General features: G+C 47.5%; 1 protein-coding gene across 3 annotated transcripts in view; it reads right to left on the bottom strand.

Moving 5' to 3' along the window:
- MYZAP (myocardial zonula adherens protein) overlaps positions 1-23,900 on the bottom strand; it is a 372,512-nt gene that overhangs the window by 285,093 nt on the left and 63,519 nt on the right. For all 3 annotated transcript variants that reach the window (XM_069624910.1, XM_069624909.1, XM_069624911.1), the window contains exon 2: positions 15,423-15,512. In XM_069624910.1, coding sequence (XP_069481011.1) covers positions 15,423-15,512 — 90 coding nt within the window. The remainder of the gene's footprint in view (positions 1-15,422; positions 15,513-23,900) is intronic.

Genomic DNA, 23,900 nt, shown 5'->3' with positions numbered 1-23,900 from the left:
AAACAAGGGGGGGCAGAACCACAATGTACCTGGGGCTGAAGAGGTTCTTGGTGCTCGACAGCATCAAGGCAGTCCCCCTCACCCCCACAAAGTGCCTCTCTGGTTAACTGACCCCTCTGACTCTGGATTAAAGCGCAGGGTTCCCTTGAAGTTTGTGCTGGGAGCAGACTTCCCGTCTCCTCCAAACCACATACTTCTCCCCTCTGAAAGGGGTCTGCTATGCAGGGACACCTGCGGTAACTGCCGGAACCAGACAGGCCATTCACTGCCTTTCATACACGGAGGTGGGCATTAGCTTCAAGTTGACACATTGCATACCAAAGGGGTGTTAGTTACGCCTTCGTGTTGCCTCTTCGGCAACCAAGCACCCTCAGCAGGCTTGTTTCAATTATCTCGTTAGTATGCACCGCCACCAGCCAAAGGACAACAGAAATTCATATCCATGAAGCCTTTGATATTTAAATTTGGCTGCCCATGCTGGAGGAAGGTGTGCATTCCCCCCTTGAGATGCTTTGATGTACCTGACGCTGTCACATTTGAGCTAAATATGGTAGGGGAACACAGCACCTGTAGGTTGCATTTTCCCAGAGTACATGTGACTATGCGTTTTGTGCAGGAAGAAAATGGACTATGTGCGAAATAGCCTCACACAGTCCTCGGAGGTTGATCTCCCATCATTCATTTTCATTATTAAAAAAATCCTAAAAGCCCAGGCGAGCGCATTCTCTCCATGCGGATGGTCGAATTCCTCACAGTGGGAGGATGAATGTTTCATGTCATTCCCTCAAACATAACATTGAATTAAACGTTTTTACTGCACACAAAATAAAAAATGGTAAAGTACCTCGCTCTCCATTTACCATGTCTCAAAAAATAAGAAAACAAATAAATCTTCGCCATAATTCCTTCATCATATTTTAAAACAAAATGCAACAAAAACAGGAAGTGGCACACCATCTTGGTCATTGACTGTCAATCATTACTTGTACCTTGATGACTGGTCATCAGAGGCGTTGCTAAGGGGATGTAGCCCTGGGTCTTTTGGTTGCAGCCCAAGATAGAAGCTCACAGGCTACAACCAAAAGGTTAGCTAGCCCAGAGTCCCGACAGTCCAGACCTAGCAACACCCTTGCTGGTCGTTATAAACTGAAGTCCGTACAGGAAAATCGAACCCATGCTGCACAGATTGCAGCAGCGCACCATGTGACCTGGTGACTGATAATCGTTAGTTTTACATTGACCACTGGTCATAAAACACCAGAATCCGACAGACTTTTCCAAGGCAATTGGCGAAACGTGTAAGCACTTGACCAGAGATCAAGCCCATGTTGCACAGATTCGTCCCATTACCAAGGCAAGCGCATTGCCCTGGAGCTATCCTCCTGGCTGTACAGGACACTAACCCATCTACACAGACTTGCTGTGTACCAATCAGGGGTGGACTTGTCTCTAGGGAACTCTGAAGATTTCCTGCTAAGCCTCTGCACCCTGGGCCTCTCTGGTGTTGTAACCTATTTTATTTTTCAATGTAAGAAAAGGCTTGCTTAAAATGTGTAACATGGGGCCACTTAAAATTATTTCGAAGGCCTCTTTCGGTTCTCAATCCCCCCCCTGATACCGATACATGCCAAACTCCCCTCCTTGCCAACAATGTCCGGCTCGCTTATTGCAAATATAAACTGTCCGCAGAAGGATAATTAGCTTTGTTTGAAAGAGGCTACGGCTCACCGTGGGAACACAAAATAAAACCAGCTTCTAACAAATGGTACAATCATCTTAAGGAAGATCGGAAGGATCATCAAGTTGTGTGTGATCGCTCAAAGGTCACTTTCACTGCATGCTGCTACTACATGCTCTTCATGCCTGGGGAATGACCACCTCACAACACAACAGGACAGGACAGGGTAAATTACCCACACCAGGCATGGAACAATGCAAGACCTCTCTGACTGACCTTAAAGAAAATATTTTAATTTTGTCAAAAACAAAGCGTCCTTGTTTTCATCAAAGGAGGAAATGCTGATCCACGTACAACTTGCACTGTGCAGAAATCCCCCCCACCTCTGCCACTCTCCCACCCCCAATACCAGCACCCCCTTGAACTTTTTTTTTTGATCGGCTTTCGGTGCACTACCAGGGTGTTTCCGCAGAAGCCATGTCCTCTGTACTGATGACACAGCTTGATAGAGGTGTTGTCTCATCGGCCTATGTTGAAGCCAATGTGTTATATACAGGTTACAGACGATAATTTTGCAGCAGTACATGATGTTCAAAAAAGTGCTCTATAAACTCTAGTGTGTGCATGCCTTTAGCAAGACGTGTAAAAACCTGTTGGACTAGGTTGCTTTTCCTACCCTCTTAAACCAAATGCATGCATATGTATGTATATATGTGTATGTATGTGTATGTATGTGTATGTATGTGTATGTATGTGTATGGGCCTTCAACAAGGCTGAAACATGTGTATGGGGTTGCTGGTGGTACTCTTGTTCAGAGAGGAATTGCCATAGCATTTCGGTGCTGGACTGCCCTTGTGGGCAGGACAAAGACTGATATGCAAATGGATATTTCCCATCTGTGAAGGTACAGTGAGCAAAAAGCAATGGCTGCGAACTCTCAATGTGGTTAATAACCACTGAACAGGTTATCATGCCTTGTTCTTTCGAGAGGGGCGCCTGCTACCTTTTTTGTATTTTTGAAAGGAACTTGGGGTTGGTCACCCTAGGTTACCTGGGGGCAACCAGACGTGGACTCCCTGCTCACTGTGCTTAGAGAGGCTCAGCTTCACCTCACTGATGATGCCCAACAAGGCTGAAACATGTGTATGGGGTTGCTGGTGGTACTCTTGTTCAGAGAGGAATTGCCATAGCATTTCGGTGCTGGACTGCCCTTGTGGGCAGGACAAAGACTGATATGCAAATGGATATTTCCCATCTGTGAAGGTACAGTGAGCAAAAAACAATGGCTGCGAACTCTCAATGTGGTTAATAACCACTGAACAGGTTATCATGCCTTGTTCTTTCGAGAGGGGCGCCTGCTACCTTTTTTGTATTTTTGAAAGGAACTTGGGGTTGGTCACCCTAGGTTACCTGGGGGCAACCAGACGTGGACTCCCTGCTCACTGTGCTTAGAGAGGCTCAGCTTCACCTCACTGATGATGCCCAACAAGGCTGAAACATGTGTATGGGGTTGCTGGTGGTACTCTTGTTCAGAGAGGAATTGCCATAGCATTTCGGTGCTGGACTGCCCTTGTGGGCAGGACAAAGACTGATATGCAAATGGATATTTCCCATCTGTGAAGGTTTAGTGAGCAAAAAGCAATGGCTGCGAACTCTCAATGTGGTTAATAACCACTGAACAGGTTATCATGCCTTGTTCTTTCGAGAGAGGGGCGCCTGCTACCTTTTGTGTATTTTTGAAAGGAACTTGGGGTTGGTCACCCTAGGTTACCTGGGGGCAACCAGACGTGGACTCCCTGCTCACTGTGCTTAGAGAGGCTCAGCTTCACCTCACTGATGATGCCCAACAAGGCTGAAACACGTGTATGGGGTTGCTGATGGTACTCTTGTTCAGAGAGGAATTGCCATAGCATTTCGGTGCTGGACTGCCCTTGTGGGCAGGACAAAGACTGATATGCAAATGGATATTTCCCATCTGTGAAGGTACAGTGAGCAAAAACAATGGCTGCGAACTCTCAATGTGGTTAATAACCACTGAACAGGTTATCATGCCTTGTTCTTTCGAGAGAGGGGCGCCTGCTACCTTTTGTGTGTCGAGATCGAGGGGACACGCGTGGACCATAAGTGATGACCTTCTATAGGGCAAAGGTAAGAAGCACACTCCAAAAGTTCTTCCAACAACAACGGTGGGACGATCCACAGACGCCAACATCCACCAGGGTACTGCAGTGGGTAATACAGATGGGTCCCCTCCAGATCAGCATGTATAAGCAGACTTCCTCCACCAGTAAATGTCCCTCCATCTGCTTCCTGCATGGACCTTCCACTACCACCAATCATGAGGGCCAGGAGCACCGGCAAGGGTCAAGTTTTAGTCTCCATCACACACTGAGCAGAATGATATCATGTTCACTCAAATTCTGAGCAGGCACTCTTCAACCTACCTACAATGTCTTCGACTCACAGCATGCAAGAATATTTTGTATATTTTTTTTAGAGCCCATCAAAGCTTATGAATTGAAAAATAAAATGCTACGCCACAGAAAATGATTAAATAAAGGTGCTGGTAGGCACCGTAATCGGAGGATAGAAGCTGGACAAGGTAGTAGACACCTTTGCTATTTATTGCTCTGCCTAGAAGCATGCGCAATCAAAAGTAAAAGCACAAGTGCCATTTGCCAAGTGGTAAAATCACCCCCTGCTTAAAGTAATCAACGAGAAGGTTCATACAGCTGGGAGAATAAAGAACTTGCATTTGGAAAAACAGCTTCACACTCGGTGGTTCTTTTCGGTGCCCGTGGAAAGCATGTGCCGAACGTTTGCTTTATTTGCAGACCGGTGTAAAGGGCCATGGCTCCTTTAAGTTGAAGCCCCTCTGTTGGGGGCATGTTTCATGTTGTAAGAGGGATGGAAGGAGTGTTGGCGCGAACGTGCCAGTTCCAGTTATTGAATAAAGGAAGGTGTTTCCTCCATCCTCCGACTCTGCGTCCTTATATCAATATCCAAGCCCAGTCCGGGCAACAAATGGCGACGAAGATAGTCTCCCGCTATTCAGTGTCCTCCCCAGCCGGTGATTCCACCGTGTTAGGGTCCATGCATATGGCCAGTGATCCCACTGAGCTGTTCCAAAGAGTGCACTCTGCACACCGTGACTGGCGATCCCGCCGTCACGTCCTCCTGGTGTCAGGTGCAGACACATGAATATCCGCACACAGCGCTCCACGAGAAGACCATCTAGCAGATGATATGGATGCCCCAAGCCCATCGCATGTGTGCTCACTGACGTGTCACACACAGACACAGCTACGAGCCACAACCAACACGCGGCTGCGGCGACCATTAGAAGAGGAAGCAGGAGACTGCCGACACCAGTTTCCAACAGCGGCCAGCAGCAACGTTCTACGTGGCCATGTCTGCTGCGCCGGCAAGGATGTGGGCTACCAGCACCCACCCATACGGTAAGCGCGCTCACCCTGGATGCTCGTCCTAGAGGAGCATGTGACTACACAACACGCTACCCAGAGGAGTGGAGTGCCTACGGGGGGGCCCCCCAGCACGGGGTGGTGCAACCGTGCTCCCTCACCTCCTACATAGACGTGACTCTTGCAGATGCTGCTGGGTGGGCGCTAGGCCCACGTGGACTGCAACGTGAAAGGCACTACTAGAGGTCAGTCTGCCACGCTGTTTCTACTCATCAGATGCCCCTCTCCCACTGCTCATCAAGACAGCAGGTGCCTGCCAATACCCAAGGCGTAGAGGACACATTAACCTTACAGCCGGGACCCAGACAGCAGAGGCAGTACTACCGCTGCGGCATGGCATTCTCCCATTCAGGGTCGTGCCCGGCCCGGTCACAAAGATGTGCCAACTGCAGAAGGGAAGGACACTTCCAATTGGTCTGTAGAGAAGGGAGACAGTTTCCTACTCCAAGATTCCAGGACGACATACCGACCTCCGCAACCGCATTTGCTTCAGAGGTTCTATCAGCCTAACCCATGACGTTATGTTTGCGCAGTCGATGAATACCAGTACCCAGACAACTCAAGACTATGGATACCAGGAGCAACTACCCCGCCTGGTGGAAGAATACCACAGACCCCCGGAAGGATACCTAGAAGATGAAAGCCAGTACATGTTCATGCCTCACCAGAGCACGTCATATTATGACCAACAGGCACAAGACTAATATGTCAACCTCGTCCGAGACAGCGAGGAGGTTAGGGCAGCCCGAGAATCCCCGTCAAGATGGGCAACAGCCTTTTCTAATTTCTAGTGGACTCAGGGGCCACAGTGAACATTATGGGAGAGCAGGAATACCGGAGAATCCCTGATAAGCCAACATTAGAAACAACTCACTCCCGGATCTTCCAGTGGGGTGCAGCAAAGCCCCTGCATGCCATCAGCCACTTTAAGCACTGCCCCCTTCTTAAAGAACGTCAGACTGACGCAACCATCCACGTCATCTGAAGCCCCACCAAGAGTTGGTGCCTCCTCAGTTACTAGACTGCCTCATGGCTAGGGCTTATTGACATTCACTTTGGTGCGGATGAAGTGATAAACATCGGCTGTCATCCACAAGAGAGGACATGATAAGAGCGGTCACCGCTGACAACTCCCAAGGACTCAACCAAACACTACATCATGGAGAAGTTCCCCCAACTATGCACCGGCCTAGGCAAGCTAAAAGGCCCACCGATCAACTTATACGTAGACCCATCAGTACGGTCAGTCCTGCAGCATCCTAGGCGTGTCGGTTTCCACCTTCAAGAAGCGGTTTTGAGAGAGCTCGACCAACTGCTCAAAGACGGCATCATCAAGCCAGCCACAGGGCTGACCCCGTGGGTATCCCCGCTGGTCATTGTGCCAAAAGACGGTGGGATGCTACGCCTATGCGTCGACACGAGGATGGCCAATACCGCCATCCAGAGGGAGACACATCCGGGGCAATGCATTGAGGACATGATCGTGCAACTTACCAACGCCAGAATGTTCTCCAAGCTGGACTGGATACAGGGCTACCACCAGCTGGCGCTCCACCATGACTGAAGAGTGATAACAACGATAACATTCGCAACCCATGAAGGATTGTTTTGATATCGACGGTTGAACTTTGGTATCTCATCAGCGGCCGAGATTTTTCAGGAAGCCGTCCAGTAAATTATAAGACCAATCCAAGGTGCGTTGAACTATAGCGATGATATACACATTTTCGAGGTGTCCAAGGAAGCTCAGGACGCAGCGCTCTTAAGACACTTGCGCAGCAGTCCAGGCCGCTGGCCTGAACCTCAACATCGACAAATGCTGGGTTAGTAAGTCTAAGTTAAAGTTCTTTGGACACATTTTCTCAGTTGACAGGATGACCCCTGACCCTGACAAGGTCGACACCATTACCAAGCTGAAGGAGCCCCAACAGGTGGCTGACGGTCAATCCTTTCTAGGGATGGCGGGGTACTGTGCGAGGTATATTCCGCCACTACGCCTCGATTACCCTGCCACTCCGGAAACTATTGCATAAAGGGGCTGCTTTTGGGTGGACCCCTGCATGCCAGCTGGCATTTGACTCCATCAAGAGGGTCCTGACGGAGGCCCATCGCCTGGCTTATTTCGACCCGTTGTGGCACACAGAGATAACAGTGGACCCCAGCCCTGTTGGTTTGGGAGCTATCCTGGCACAGAGAAGTGGAGCGGATATCAACCCAAGGCACATCGTGGCATATGCCATAGGGCACTGTCCACCCCTGAATTTGCTTACTCCTAGGCCGAGAAGGAGAGCCTAGATACTGTCTGGGCCTGTGAGCATTTCCATATCTTTGTCATTGGGAAGAAGTTCACATTAATCACAAATCATCAGGCTCCACTATCCTCATTTGGCAACCCACGCACCAAGATGCTCCATGGATCGAGCGCTGGGGCATCAGACTGCAAGAGTACAATTATGACAGTGCACCGACCAGGAAGTGACCTTAACCCGGCGGACTCTCTCTCCCGCCACCCAGCGGGCCCTCCAACGACCCGAGCTGGAGATTTCGCCTACATCGACTAAGGGGCCGCCAACTCACTCCCGCCTGCTTTGTCCTTGGACACGGCCGCATCGGCTGCCGACCCAACAACCTCCCTGGTCATCAGCCTGACGAGTAATAACAGATGGAGACTACCGACGAACAACACTGGCTCACCCGGGGGTATGCAAAGAGGAGATGGGGGTATGCAAAGAGGAGATGGAGAGGCTAGCCAGAATACCAACCAAACTGGCCGTCAAGGATCCCAATATCCTACTGAGGGGCTGTTGCATCGTCATTCCCGCAGCTCTCAGAGCAGTGGTAGTTTGCACCACCCTTGAGGGCCACCAAGGAGCCAAGAACACAAAAAGGCAGCTGCGCTGTCACGCCTGGTTCCCTTTCTTGGACTCAGTAGTCGACCAATGGATCAAGAACTGTCTCGCTTGCCAGTGCACAACTCCCGCGGAGCCCCCGATACCTTTTCAGCCAACGCAGATCCCAGAGAGACCGTGGGAGCGAGTCACGGTTCACTTCTATGGACCGCTAAAGTCAGGGGAATACCTTCTCCTCGTTGACAAATACTCACGGTTCCCCCATCGTAAAGAGAACTGCCACCACAGCATTTCCCCATGTCGCGGCCATCCTGGATGAAGTACTGAACAAGCACTTAATAAGTGACCATAACAGTCATGAATTTGAGGCACTAGCGAAACACCTTGGGTTCAAGCAACTAAAGATAACCGAGATGGCCTCAAGCAAACGGATGGCCGAGCGCTTCATGGCATCCATAAAGAAAACACTCCAGGGAGCATGTATAGAAGCCACCAATCCTTGTGTCGGCTTCTGTGAGACTATCGAAATATCCCTCATGAGGCCACCAACAAGACGCTGGCCAAGTTAATGTTCCGGTATGATGTGCACACTCGCATTGTGAGAGACTCCACAGCCCCTGGTGATGCGGACGTCGAGATCCTCCAGAGAGAGACAGAGGTGAAGGAGAGGACCAAGCTAGAGTCGGGCCTGAGGCGCCGAGGAGTATCAAAGGAGTTCTAAATCGGGGATGAAGTTCTTGTCCAACAACCCATGATCAAAAAGACAGACTCTCGGTATGCCCCGAAGCCCATGAACGCTACTGTCGTGAAAGGGACGATGGCAACGGCCAAAAATGGGAACAAGGAGATTACGAGGAACAGCTCCCTGTTCAAACACTTCATCAAGAGGGAAGACTCTGAGCTGCCTCTGCCAGAGCCTGAGGTGAGGGAGCTCAGGGACAACCTGTGGGTCCCGCTAGGTGGAGACCCAGGGCAGGGCTGAGCAAATTCTGATGAGCCAGGAGACTGTGAGCCGACCGAAAGAAGCAACAGACCCCAGCGTGTGAGGAAGAAGCCGCTACGGTGGGTTGAAGAATGCTAGGATGGAAGTTCAAACATTTGTCCGGGGTGGTGTAAAGGGCCATGGCTCCTTTAAGTTGAAGCCCCTCTGTTGGGGGCGTGTTTCATGTTGTAAGAGGAATGGGAGGAGTGTTGGCGCGAACGTGCCAATTCCTGTTTGTTACTGAATAAAGAAAGGTGTTTCCTTCATCCTCTGACTCCGCGTCCTTATATCAATATCCAAGCCCAGTCCGGGCAACAAACGGTATTTTATCACTCAGCTCAAGTTTGTCTCCAATTCCTGAATTGCAGATTAATCGAGAGCCTTACGAACCCGCTACTACAGCCTCAGTGGCAGTGCCTTGGGAAAGCTTGTCCGTGTGCTTTCAAGACCGGTGCCTCGCTTTTCAAGAGAAGCTCGTGCTACACCCAATAACACCTAGTCTAGTTATCCAGGATGTCAGAAGGGGCCACGGAAAGGAAGTTCCTTTTGCCAAGTCCCTCTGAAAAAGGTGCAAGTAACGAGTTTAAAACTATCACGTGAACACATATATGTTGGTTTTATTAAAGTGCACCACGTATAGATGATAGGCCTTAACATGCAAGTGTGGCAAAAATATGGTTCCATGTCATTTCATCGCCTGCTTTTACATCGCCAGGCTTTTAAACGTGCACATTCCATCGAATGTGCTAATTTTATTTTTTTATTTTTGGGGGGGGGGTCCCCCTCCCAAACCTCACCCACACTTTCACTTATTTTTTATTATTGCCCACCCGCCCAAACCCTTATTTGCCCTTTCCCACCACTCCCTAAAAAATTTGATGAGCACATTCGATGTAATGTGCACGTTTAAAAGCCGGGGGGATGTAAAAGCAGGCGATGAAAGGACGTTGTACCAAAAATACAACACACAATTCTGGCGTTAAGGAAAGCCAAGTGAGGCCTACTGCTCTGGATGCACTCCTTGGGAAACTGAATGTCGAACGTCCAGAATGACTGCACTGTGGAGCTTGGAAAAAAAAGGCCTCGACGGCACGTCTGGTCCCTTTACAGCCTGCCTGCGAAACGTGTTGTCATTTTGGAAAATAGCACACGTTAACAGATTGTTGCCCATGGCAGTCAGTTAAGGCGTAGTAAACGTACGCCATATTCCCCCGAGCACAGTACGCATAAGTAAAAAAGCATGCAGTACTCCTGCAGAACAATGCTTCTGGACACAAGGGAGCAGAATCGCACAAGAACGGAACAGAGCCAGCTTTCCTAACGATGCCTGCGCTGAGAACTATTCAATAATTGGGCGGATTAGCAGCTATTGGAGTGCTCAAAGCATTGCTAGAAAGAAGCTACATTTTTGCATACCAATGCGCTTATGTATGCACAATTTAAACAAAAAATTAAACATTAGTACCAATGCGTTAATTATACAACCAACACATTATTTTAATAAAATATCACTGATTAATGTTTATATTTCTATGCGAGGTATTCCTCAAAGTCATCCCATCAAACCTTACTGTCTATAAATGGAACAAGAGCGATATTGGGTTCGAATATTAAATCACTAGAAATGTAATCTTGGAACACGTGGTTCCTTTGTGGCAAGGTATCAAACTCATGTATGTGTTGGTTGATATTCTATAATGAATGTATTGTTATTAATATCATTTTGAGATTAAATTATTGTGCGCACATGAGCAATGCGTAGGCTGTCCTTCCACAGGTTTCCAATCTCTACGGGGAAGTGTGGTGGACCCAGGCCTGCGTCACCCACACCAAACGTGTGCGTGCATGCAAGCAGGTCACTCGTGACAGGTTGCTAAAATATTCAGCTTATTTAAAAGAAATTCAAAGTACGGATGCACTGTGTTCCCAACAAAATAAATAAATAAAAAAACAACCAAAAAAAAAAAACACCTTTTAACATATTTCTTTTCTTAAAGAAAAACGTGCGAGTGAAATCTAAAAGACTGTCGTGTACACAGTGGTTACATCAGTGTTCTTAAATGCAACTCCATGAAGAAGCCAGGATCTGCTCAACAACCCCCAACCCTATGCTTGATCCACATTTCCTGTGTTTTATGCGCAGGGTCTGGTGTCCCAAAATTATCCCCCCCCCCCCCCCCCGCCACACACTATGTTGTAGATTACATGGATTTTTGAAGGCAATTACTTACTAGTAATAACTCGGACATTAAAAACACATTCATCTTTCTTTGAAAATCCAAAGGTAAAATACGTAAAGCAGCAAACATGAAGGGGCCGATTCATGGAAGCGTTTTAGAATGGCGCAGTCCCATTGGCAAACGTTCCATGAATCAGGCCTCGAGTTTGTTCCAATGTACATGTGAGCTCTGGCAGCTGCTATGAGCTGTGCATCACCAGAAGTTACATTGTGCAATTCAGAACAATTTCTACTGATTTGTGTTATAAACTTTGTGATCGACCTGCTTTTATTTTTTTTAACACATTAACCAAACGGGCACGCCTGATTAAAGTATTCGTGACCATACATCTTGGTACCACAGTTGCAGATGCATCGATACTTCTACGTGTACAGTACATGTAAGGGGGAAGGGAGCACCCCAACCGAATGCAGTAGAGCAGTGGAGCCTCTGATATCCCTTCCTACACGCCCAGTGTCTCGGGCTGGCATCATCCAAAAGCAGGGGCAAAGACTGGTGGAAGCCTCTGCAGGGCGGAGTGACGGGGGTCCTTGGCCTGGTAGTTGGGACAAGCAAATCCGCAGCAGACTGCCTTGCCGCCGTTATGGCAGAACGGCATCAGTCTCGTGCCGGGCTTGGCTCTAGGAGTCTGACTGCCCAACTGAACTTCAAGTAACCAGGAGGGGCTTGCTCTACCCCAGACCACACATGATATGACCATACCCTCACCAGTCCCTGAGGAACACCTAATCTTTGATTGGAGCCATGGCAGGAGGGGCTGCCAGTCACCGTCGCATGCTGGGTTTTAGGTCTGGTTCCTTGGGCAACACATGGCTTGAGGTTATAGCAAAACCACCACTGGGTGGAGGAGGTCTTCAACCCCCCCCTCACCCCCCGGATCACCCTTCCCTACCGGGTAACTGATCCTGGGCTTGGCTAGGATTCCAGGCTTCACCAAGAGAATTGCAAAGCACAGGGAATAAACTGGAGTAAAGGGGACCCCAGAAAAGCAAGCCCATAGAGTTCTTGGGCATGGCCTGTTTCAATAGGCAGATGGATCATCTCCGACACCGACCTTTTACATAGACAGAGATGGGACTAGTCTCCATCACCTCCTTCAGAGATGCGGCAGTGTCGTATGAATAACAATGTGCCCCTTCATTAAGAAATGGCTACCCTTCCCCACACTCTCTCAACGTGCTATTCCTAATGAAGAGAAAGTGCCTCAGCCAACTCCGCACATTAGACATATCGGAGCCCCTCCGAGAGCCAGGCAGAAACTGGCACCCACCTTGAATCTGGACACCTGGAAAGCTTGGCACCTCTAGGAGGCTTCCTCACAGATGCCAACATGAAATGGTGGACAAGTCATGCAGCACACCTTCAAGGATGCGCACACTAGATTTTAATTCTTTTATCCATTGTAACAAACTGAAACCCTCATCATAATCATCAGGGGGGAGTGGGCCCCTTCTGCAGAGAGGATACGAGACTGACAAATGGCCTCTCTCTGTCGGGGGGCTTTATGGATAGCACAACAGGCGCAGACAATTCCATGCAACAGCTTTCAGCCAGACGCTAAAGTCGCAGAGAGATGTAGCGCAACCTCACCCCTTCCCCCAGTTACTAGTGCAAGGGTTCTCCTCAGGGACGTAATTTGGGGGTCGCCAGAAGTCGCAACTGCGACCTCTGTGGTCTCCCTTGCGACCTCTGTGGTTTCCCTTGCGACCTCTGTAAAAAAATGTAAAAAATGATGTGTCCTTCTGGAATTCGATACAATAATTGCTAGACTCATTAAAGGTTTATTTCAGGAACACTTCAGGGGGTGAGTCATTGATTTAGACTATTCTTAAACGCCTCAACTCAGCCTTTTATCCTTATGAGTTCGATAAATGAGTACCGACACACGTTGGATGATATCGGGTGTATATTTTTTCTATATAAAGCGCTTAAACGTAAGTGCAATATAATAACATATCATTATCATTTGGTAATGGACGTCTGCTTGCATTCACAGTAATTTGATAATATGGGCCTATATTAATGCTACATATGGCGATCTATTCTTGCATGAAATGTACATCACATTATAGTGGTATCGTAACCATATTTTTCGTAGTGTACAATGCTATGTAATGTCACTTCCTGTTTTGTCAACGGGTGAACGGTCGTGTTCCATCGCTTCCCGTGATATCACTTCGGGGTAGGGTGAAACTACATCACTTCCTGTGATATCATCAGGGGTCAAGGGTCGTGTGATGTCACTTCTGCTACACCTGGGATTTTGATGAAATGACGTCCCTGGTTCTCCAGCATTAGTCCTCATAGTACTTTGCAATCTCACCCTCACATTCTGGAAGATGTGCAAGAGGCACCTGCATTGTTGCTGTGCGCAAAAGAAACGCTAGGGAAGGTGCGTTTCGGAAAGCCCTTCTGCTGTGTGACTAGTGTAGTGGAAGTCTCATTTCCAGGGCTGCGCGCATCGAAGCGCTCTCCTCTTGGCAGCAAGAGGCCTGGCGAGGCAGGCAGCAAGGTGAACACATGCAGGGATCCGCTGAAGGGGGAGCTTCGATCTGTGCTTGGTGCGGGATCCAGTGGGACCTGGCCTCAAGTAAAAGCATCGCACCAGCAAGACTCTTCCCTCTGGCCAAGAGTAGGGGTCAGGGTGATCTGCACCTCCCCTGGAGGGACTGCAAGAGTGGACGAACGGTGTTCACTAAACACGGTGAGCAAAGGAAAACAAAGGTTTTACAGAAGATGGCTAAACATCACATTTTTTGGAAAAAGGAGCTGAAAGTCTTTCTGCGATTTACAAATAAACCCTAGTCATAGCAACAGCAGAATGATTTAAATGCCGGAAAAGCTGCACTATTTAATCATGGGAGTTAACCTGCTCGGGTGCCTATTGGCAGGGGTCAGAGAGAGGACCAGTTCAGGGAACAAAGCAGCAGATTAGGTGTGGTAGCTGCAAAGTGAAACAAAAACCAAGGAAAATGCAACATTACCTACCAACTCGGTTCACATACGGTTTCTTAAAATCAGACATAGCCAAGGATGGCTTTAAAAAGTGTATACATATAATCTGTTTTTTCTTGTGTATTGCAAATTGAGGCAAATTAACTTGCAGGTCCTGCTTCGCACCAAAGCACCAAAAGAGGTCCACAAAAATGTCCCCTTTTCCTGGTTTCAAAGCCTCCTTATTCCCCATCCCCTTGGGATTTGAATAGTGTTCCTTTTCCCACTTTTCTTCTCTACCCCTCCCCATAACGACGTGTGGCCACGACCGAGAAACTAGCACACCAACAACCCGGCCACCTCCAGCCAGAGTAGGGATGGGGGACATGCCCATGTACAATTTATTTTTAAAAAGCATTAAGGGGTTTAGAAACAAATAGATCTCTGGTCAAAGCTGCGCTAAACAATTCTACATCAGGGTCCATGAACATCAGAAGTAGCTGCAGAGATTGCAAGCCAGGGCCGTGCGCGGCTTCTGTGTACAGACCAAAATTCATAACAAATGCCACCAAGGAGCCTAGATGTCTCCCTGGACACCTAGTAATCCCCACTTTGAGTAGTCCAAGAAAGGTTCAGGAGCGCATTGGCTATATAGACAACTAGTGAATAACTCTGATGAGACTAAACATATAATGGCACTAGAAGGAGACAAATAAATCGATGCATACATCGTCCTAACCATCTCTCTCCCCAGCGGTGCACAGCACCAGGGATCCTGAAAAACTACTCACTGCTGGATAGATTGTCAAGTCAGCAAAATGCGCACCACTTTGTACTTGACTTAAACTACCACATTGTTGAACTAAGCAAAAAGAGCAAGTTGCTGCTCTGATAATCATCTCACATTGGATAAAGAATATATATTCTATCAAATTTGTATAAAGCGCCAACTCACCCGCAGGCCTCAGAGCGCACACAAAAGACAATACAAACAAACATAAAAAGCCAGGCACAGCAAGGGGTGCAGTGAAATTACAGTTGGAGACCAGAAATTGTGTGGAGACGGACCTAAATTCCCCCTGCATCGAACAAATGGGTTTTGAAGGCTCTCCTGAATTGGGGCGGAGGATGGCAGCTTTGGGCGGAAGACGTCATCTACATTATTTTGAATGTGCTTCAAGCATAATATTGAAAGGACTGGCATGTCACATTTTAAGACTAAACACGTTTTTTATAATAAACCCTGCGGTTCTTACCTTTTCCATTTTGTCCTTCTTAAGGTCATTGTGCTCTGAATTTGAAGGATCGTCAACAGGAAGAGTCAGGCGCAAACGACAAATATTACCCTTGAAAAGAAACCAAATTCAATGCATTAGATTTTATCCAGTACCATTTTCCAAACACTTATTATATGGTCCGCAAATCTCTTAATATACTTCAACTCTGAATGCCGGAAGTGCAGTAAGACTTTACAGTTTTACATTACAAAAGCAGCGATTATAAAAGATCACAAACAGATTTAAGGTTCGTCATGACATTTCACATCACACACAGGATAGGAGTTTGCAAGAACAAACAGAGCGGTGCTCTGGCATAGCTGGTCTTGCCAGGGCGCTGCTCCATCCCGAGGCCTAAGGCTAGTACAGAAAACTCCCAGATGGGTTCTCAAGCGGAGCACTCGACACCAGTGGCAGATTTAAGGCAAAGGGCCCCGTGGGGAGCACCTGGTGTGGGCCCTAGGTGGGCGGGTCATGGAGGCGGAGCTTTGGGTGGGCGGAGTTAAGTGTGGTCACAAGAGCAGGACGATGAGAAAGAGGGGCAAGGGAGACAGAGAGGGGCAAAGGAGAAGTGAGATGAAGGGATGAGAACGAAGGAGAAAGAAATATAAGTAAAGACAGGGAGGCTGGGAGAGGTAGTATGTATAAAGTAAGTAAAGAGAAAGAAAGATGGAACATAGGATGGAAGAGGAAGTCGTGGGGGAAGGGCGATGGAGTTAGAGAAGAACACAGGTGAGAGAATGCTAGAGAAACAGATGAAAAACGAGATAGGGCGATGGAGGGGAAGGGAGAATAAGGCGGGCAGGACAAGAAAGATAGAGAAACACACTCAGTTAGAGAGCCACAGAGTTAACGAGGTGGGCCCCTGAGGGCAGCCTGTGTGCTGCAGGGGAGCCGTGCAGCTGCTATACGCAGTGCTGCGGTCCTCTGAGCCGGGCCCTGAGTCTCTGACTTACCAGGCCAGGGATGGTCCCTCTCCTGGGGCTTCCTTTGGGGCAGCCCCCAACTTCAGGGCGCACATCAGTGCAGATGGCACTGTTCGGGGCCGCAGCCTGTGTTCACTCCATCCAGCCAAAGGCAGGCATTTCCCTTCACTGGTGCAGGTCGTGATGGGGGAGTGGGAGGCTTTCTCATTCATGACTGTCCCCAGCTCAGGGTGCTTTTCAAAAGAAAAGCCCACCAAGAATGTAGTCCCCTTCACGGCTTTAGACTGTAGTGTAGCGCCTAGGGAAGGAAACCGCGGCGCTAGCGAATAAGACAAGAAACTTGGCCCCTACTTGGTTCCCTGCCTCCAACACAGCCAACATGTAACTCATACCTGGTGGCCTGCCTCCCCATTCCCAAAATAACAAATGCACACCCTGAACAGTTCTGCTCTTCTTTCACAATTTTAGGCTAAACCTTTGACACTGTGAAAGAAGGGCAGAACAAACGCACACACGACACAACTCGAACTGGAGTGACATCACAACAGAAAGGGCCTTTTGCTGTGTGGAAGGGGTGGGGCCTGGGGCAGGGGCCCCGTCGCCATTTGTCTGCCTGGCGACCGTTAGATCCGCCTCTGCTCGACACCCGGCACCAGAAGACTCCACAAACGAAATTAAATACAGCCAAAGCCACTTATCCTAGTGAGGAGATGTCCAAATTATTACACAAGTCTTGCAATTTACAGACTTTGTGAGGGCGAGTATTGTGAACAATCAAAAGAGCAGGGTCTAACTTCCATTACTCGCTCAAAAGGGATGCTTGCTGAATCCCTATCATAGACATGTAGCGAGTTAACATCCTCCTGCTCCTCCGAGTTCCAAGAGCAGTATCTTTCCATGTCCAGCACTGATCAGACAGAAGCTCCGTCTCAACGTGATGAACTTACTGTCCTCACACCCCTTTTGTACAATCGTTCCCATTTAGCCTTTGTCACTGTAGGCCCTGTGACATGGAGGACCTTCCTGGGTAAGGACCTGATGGAAACTTGAGGCAAGGAGCTTTTAGAAAGCCGGAACATGTGTCACATTAATTACTTTGAGATCTTGTCTGTTTACTCCAACATTTGACGAAATCCCCAGGTCAGCTGATGCATTTATCTTCTGGACAGCACCAGGTACTTCATAAATGCTTGATGAACTTAAGAAAGGAAACCTGCTACTTGGTCAGAGTGAAGTTACAGAGCAGATCCCACCAGTATAGAAGGGCCTTTCACGCCCGGAATTACGAAGCGATCCTGCCGACAACACAATGTATACAAATATTAAGTACAATGTAAGATGCAAACTAAAATCCAACCAGTAAATAGCAAGAAACTCTTGGCTGATAAAACCTTTGAGAATAAATGGGAGATGAGGAGTGCTAAAAAACCCATATACAATTGATGCCATTGGCACTGCTAGTTGCCTAGTAAAGCGTTCTTCCTTTCATTTCAAATGCAAAGCACATATACTATATATGTAGAGTCCCACACCGACCTTCCAGTACATACCTTCTCCATATAATCTACGCAAAGATGTACTACCATAGAGTCACCAAAAAAGGCAAGGGTTTACCAAAAAACACCAATGACACAAAATGGTGTCTGAATCGCATGCAGCGGCACTTGCAAATTAATGCCCAGGGCGGAATCAAAGTCCAACCTGTACAATTAGTAAAAAAGCCAGCAGGATTGGAAGAAGGGCAAAAAGGCAAGGCACTTCGCACCAACACCAGGTGCTGGATCACACAACTGTGATTAGTGTCTATTCAGTTTAAAAACCTGCCTCTGTGGTCTACCCGTTCGTCACTTGCGCTTGATCAGATAACCCACCTCATAACAGACGAGTGAGGTGGCAATCCTGAAGAAGGTAAAGCCAGTACAAATAGCTGGATAAAAAAATTATCCGGATGGAAGAAGGGTCCACAGATCACAGTAAAGTGCTAAGTGCAAACCTCATATAAACAAGACTTCAAAATGTACCCAGACACGAATGTCAAAGAATAGGTAGGTCCACATACATTACAAAATAAATAATATATATATATTAGTTAAGGTGATCAGATTGAATGCAAAAAAACGCTTACATTCTGCAGATGTGGGAAGTCATGGCCAGCTTAACTCTGTGCGCTCCTGTTCATGTCCCCAATAATGCTATTTTGTATGTCGCGTCGTGAATCCCTTCCCTCATAATATAAGTGTGCTCATGGGCTCTGCAACAGGAATGCGCAGTGTTAAGCTGGTCATGACTTTACATATACACTGAATTTCAAGGGTTTTGTTAAGTTGAATCTGATCACCTTTATCTTTTAAAATACTACCTTTCTTTGCCATGCACTAGACGGGTCATTCAGTCACAGCCACACCAGTAGTTTATTCTGGGCACACTAGCGAATGGGCCATAGCCAGTGTCCACAGCCTTCGGCTGGGGCCTCTTGGCCCCCTTCTTGGTTTCGTTGGGGCCCACTAGCCATGGCGTATGGCCGTGGCCACTTTCCAAAGTGCACAATCAGGTTCCCTAAAGTAACCCACTAGCCATAGCCTTCAGTCACACCGATTACCACCCATCTCACTGTAGCTGTAAAATTTCTGCTTTTCTTACATTAATCTCTTTTAATCTCTTTTAAACTCTTTTTTAACACCCTTTTTCCCCCATTCCCGCAGTTAGTAATAGCAAAGTACTACAGATACCCACGGTTAACCGTACATGCTCACAAATAACCACGGACATCGGAAAAATTTGCACAAAATCTAAACTGTTTCTGCCCTGCCAGGCACTCGCCAAGTTCCTCTCGCAAAGGACCACCCTCCCTCCCACTCCTCAGGTCCTTTCCCCTCCCTAGTCCTCTCCCATTCCCCCCCAAACTCACTGTTTCGTGCGAAACGGTTTCATTCTATATTGCGTCTTCTATTGCAACTGCGGTTATCCCGTGGGTTTCCTGCACTATTCCCACGGTTTTGCAAAACCTCAACTTGGTCCCCAGCCCCACTGCCCAATCCCCAGTTTCACATCTTCTCCTCTTTCCCCTTCCCCACCTCTAGTCTAATGTCAGTTCATCATTTTTTCTCCTCCAAATGGCTTTTTTCCACTTGTCAGCTAATCCCGGAATAACCGTGTCTCTCGCACTGAGTAAAAGAAAAAAAGAAAAAAAAAAGCCTCTCTAATGCATTGTGGGACACACGGCTATAATTTTGGGAGAAAGGGTCACCCACCCCCTTCCCTGTCAAATATGTCAACTACTGGACAGAATAATCCCGATCCCTCCCGGAAATCCAGTCAAAGCTTTGTGCCCAAGTTGTTTCGTACCTGGTCCAATTCTGTCAAGCAGTTTTTGCTGTGCACCGAAGGCCATGGAAAGCTAGCAGTGGAACATGTACAGTGTTCACGGCCAAAGGCCTTGGCCATAGGCCATGGCTAGTGAGTGGGAAAGAAAGGTCGCCTTTTAAGAGATACAGTGGGCACGGCCAACGGCTGTGCTCCCTAGCCAAGCCTAAAGGCCCGACTAGTCGGCCCAAAGGACATGTATAGTAAAGGGTCCAAAAGAAACACGTGGAACAGAACTATCAATCTGCAGGAAAAAAAGTGCAAACCGGCTTTCACCCGGTGGTAAATTGATGGAAAAATGCAGCCAAAATCCTTACTGAACTGATGAAGGTGCCTGTCAAACAGCAAGATGGTCTTGTATAGGTTGGCATTCAGGACAGGCACTCCTCTTCGGTATTGGCCGTTTTGTGTTTGGGTTGCTGGCTAGTGACTGTCCGGTTGTCAATCCACCCGGCTGTTTATTACATATATAGGCGTCACCTCACCAAGTCCTTTGTGCCATTTTCTATTGGCCACTTGCATCCCTTCTCCCCAGCTTTCTTCGGCCTTCGTGTTTTTCGGGCATTGTGCTAAGTTGTACTATTTTACATCCTGCGCCTTTTTCCATTTTGCAGTTGGAACTTCATCGGCCGCTGTAGTCTTCCTTTCCATAAGTCTCGGCCTTTTCGCCCTCTTCTTTTTCTGCAGCTATCAGACACTCTGGTGCGGGTGTATGGATTCCACGGGCACGCGGCATGTTGAGTGAACATCAATGGCCACCTTTATTAATAGGAGTTTAAGCTTTAGAAGAGTGGCAGCGTCCCCAATCGCGGGCGAGCCAATGACACAAAGCAACGGGTCCACACATTGGGGCACTGCTAAAACGATAACGGGCGAAAAAGCACAAATGTCTGGAAGCGCTCCTTTTTTCAGCAGCAAGGCACGTTTTTATCCTTCTCAACTACTGTCGTTTTCTTTTCATTCTATATATTACGCGTCTCTATTCATGGGCTCAGTCTGGAATGTGTGCTTCTTTTTCCAAACGGTCTCATTTTTTGGCAGCTGGTAATGTCCTAACTGACTTGCTTTTTGTTTAAACTGAGCCTCAATGGCTTAGTGTAACCAGTTATGTATGTAACCTTTTAAATTTGCCTTGAATGAATGGCGTACAGTCATTCCATCAACAGCCAAAGCATTAATGCCATACCATCTAAAAAAAATACACCTAAAAAAAAAACTAATGCTTTTTTTGTTGTAGACGGTATGGCTGCCGATGCTTTGGTTGTTGATGCAATGATCGGATACCGTATGAATAGATGCTCACTTTAACCATGAGCAAAGTAATCCTACAGTCACTAAGAAATATCTTGCACCAGCGCCTCGATGCCCACGTGCTGTTAGTGCGCTTTACAAATAGAAAAAAATAAAGTGTAAAAAAAAAAAAAGTTCAGTTATTCATTTAGGTATCACATATCACAGTTGCAGGTGCGGCCAGTAAGTATCTGTACCAAGTGGTTTTCAAAGCAAAAATACCTTACTTAGCAGAAGGCATTAAGACTTAATAAAAACACCATTTCATGTACACAAATATCTAAAATTGCCCGTGGAAAACTTGCTACATATATAGGCCAAAATAACAACTGTGCTATTAAATAGCCATTTAAAGGAGAACAAGAAAAACGCGTACACGGCTTACATTAAAGGTCCCTTTGACTACAGAAGTTGTTATTCAAACTTTTGTTTAACCTCCATGCCCCATCTTGAGTGAGAACATGGTTTCCGTCCCCACGAGCTATAACTCCTTACACTCTCTATGAAATCCTTATATTTTCTATTAAAAGCAGTCACCGTAACCCAGTTTTAAAGAGCCTGGCGCTCCCTCTGGACATCCTTAAGGCGCCTCGAGGGCACCAGCCCCAGGCGTTGGAGGCCACTGGCCTACAGTAACTAGCTAGGCATGCCAATGACAACAGCCAAACCAGATATCAGGAACGGGGGCAGCTTTAAAAAGCTTGCCGGCCGAAGCCAACACGCCAGCCTATCTACAGCACTGGCACGTCAACAGCACTTTACCCATCGAGAACAATACGTCCCAACACCTCTAATCTGCGGCTCTTTCCAGGCTGTCCCGTGCCAGGCTGCTCGTTTCACGTTGATAATACCAATCTGTGCCCACCTTTGGGGTTCAGAGTTACATAAAGCACACAAATGCCTGGCACCCAACCCGGTACTCTGGCGTTTGACACATTTTACTAAATATATCAGCAATGCAGCTAAGGACAAGGGCTTCAATGTCAGAAATCATGACACAAACATCTAGAACATTCACTGGATGGTTTAGAGCATGGCCTGCCCTACATTTTGACTAAGTATCTGCATTTTTAATGTTCAGCCACAACGAACGCAGGGAATTAAAAAAAAAAAAAAAAAAAAGCGGGGGACATCTCGGAGGGGCCTAATTCCTGCGAAGACTGCACCAGCTTCCCACAGGTGCTCGAGTACATCCCCTTAAACACATCTGCGCGTAAGATGATGCAAAGAAAGGAGCACAGGATTCTCCCCCAACGAATGGTGGTAAAAGCATCTTCATTTTGTTGTTGATTTTTTTTTTTTTATATAATTCATAGGACCCGTACCCAATCCCAGGTGTGGACTGGTCTATAGAGAACTCTAGAGATTTCCCAGTAGGCCTCTGCACCCTGCGCCTCTGGCATGGTGACCTTTTCATAGGACTTGCTGAAAATGTGTAATATGCGGCCACTTCAATTTTCAGGGCCTCTTGGTTCCCAGTCCACCCCTGCCCAATGCAAACCAATGCATGAGGGTTTAGGAGCTCTCCTTCAAGATGGCCGAAACAGCTCCTATTCAACTCTCCCCACCACAGGTTTCTTGCTCAGTTATTATGCATGAGTTGGGTGCCAGGACTCCTTTTGGTCAGTAAAGAGCTTGGGGGGAGCGGGGGGGCGTATCAGTTCAGGGCAGAGGCGTTGCTAGGGCTGGGCTGAGGGGGCTATAGCCCCGGGTCTTTTGGTTGTAGACCCAGATAGAATCTCAGGAGCTACAACCAAAAGGCTTAGCTAGCCCCGAGTCCCCAACAGTCCCAACATTAGCATAGCCCCGGATCTTTTCCAGACTTAGCAACACCCCTTGTTCAGGGTGATTGCTCCTGTGATGCCTTGATCAAGAATAGTCATTTAACATTGACAAGATAAGAGTGCAATCCCTCCCACAATGCACTGCACCCAGCTGGGCTACTGAAAGGCCCAGAAGGCACCTTCCTGATATTGCATTGAAGATGCCAGATATCCAGAACATACAGCCAAGATTCAAGAGGTAGAGTCACTTTTAATATTTCTGATGCTGGATAGCATGCAGCCATACATTATTTCACTCAAAATGCACTGTGCTAAAAACCTGGACACTATGGAGATGGAATCTGCTCTAACCAAGATGTTCAGAGTTAGGCTGCAAATGCATCTACACAGAACGAAGACTAGTGGTCCGGCTTCAAATATAAAGACAAAAGGTGGTGCTTAAACAACACCCTTAAAAACCTAACACTTGCTCACTTTTAGAATTTGCAAGTTAATGCTACCTTTCCACAGCAGCTGTATTTAGAAGCTGCTACTGCTTACTGATCAAATTTTTCTACTTTTTGAGCTTCACCGCTAGCTCCGTGATCTGCATGGGCCGCTACCTAGATCCCAAGACTGCTGTCCCATTCCCTTCCCCATAATCTGGAGAAAAGCACTGCCCTTTCTCGAGGCCACCCCATCAACACTACACTACAGACGAAAGACAAGGTACGAACTGCTCAATATACTTCAAACCGGGCATATGTGAGGCAAGAAGAGCGCGGACTGATGAAGACTTGGCATCACAGAGAAGGACTGACGTGCTAGATCCCACCACAGGCCATTGATATATTGAGAGCTGGCCAACAATGGGATGACCAAACAGCAAAGTGTCCACACTGTACGTGATGTGTATACAAGTCTTGTAAATTCTTAAAAATCCCATTAGACAAGCAGGGCGAGTTCCTTCGTTTATATACTCAACCCAAGAGAAACGCACTCGCCCCATGAGGATAGCATTAATACATTTGTCAGAACCTATCTGTAAAATGGGCATCATCATAAATACACTTCATATTGGGTAAACGATGCAACCCAAAGTCCAGTCACGCACA

The sequence above is a fragment of the Ambystoma mexicanum genome, chromosome 11 (assembly GCF_040938575.1).
Source record: "Ambystoma mexicanum isolate Mex_15411 chromosome 11, UKY_AmexF1_1, whole genome shotgun sequence".
In the NCBI taxonomy this organism is placed as follows: domain Eukaryota; kingdom Metazoa; phylum Chordata; class Amphibia; order Caudata; family Ambystomatidae; genus Ambystoma; species Ambystoma mexicanum.
This window is presented reverse-complemented; position numbering and strand designations above follow the sequence as displayed.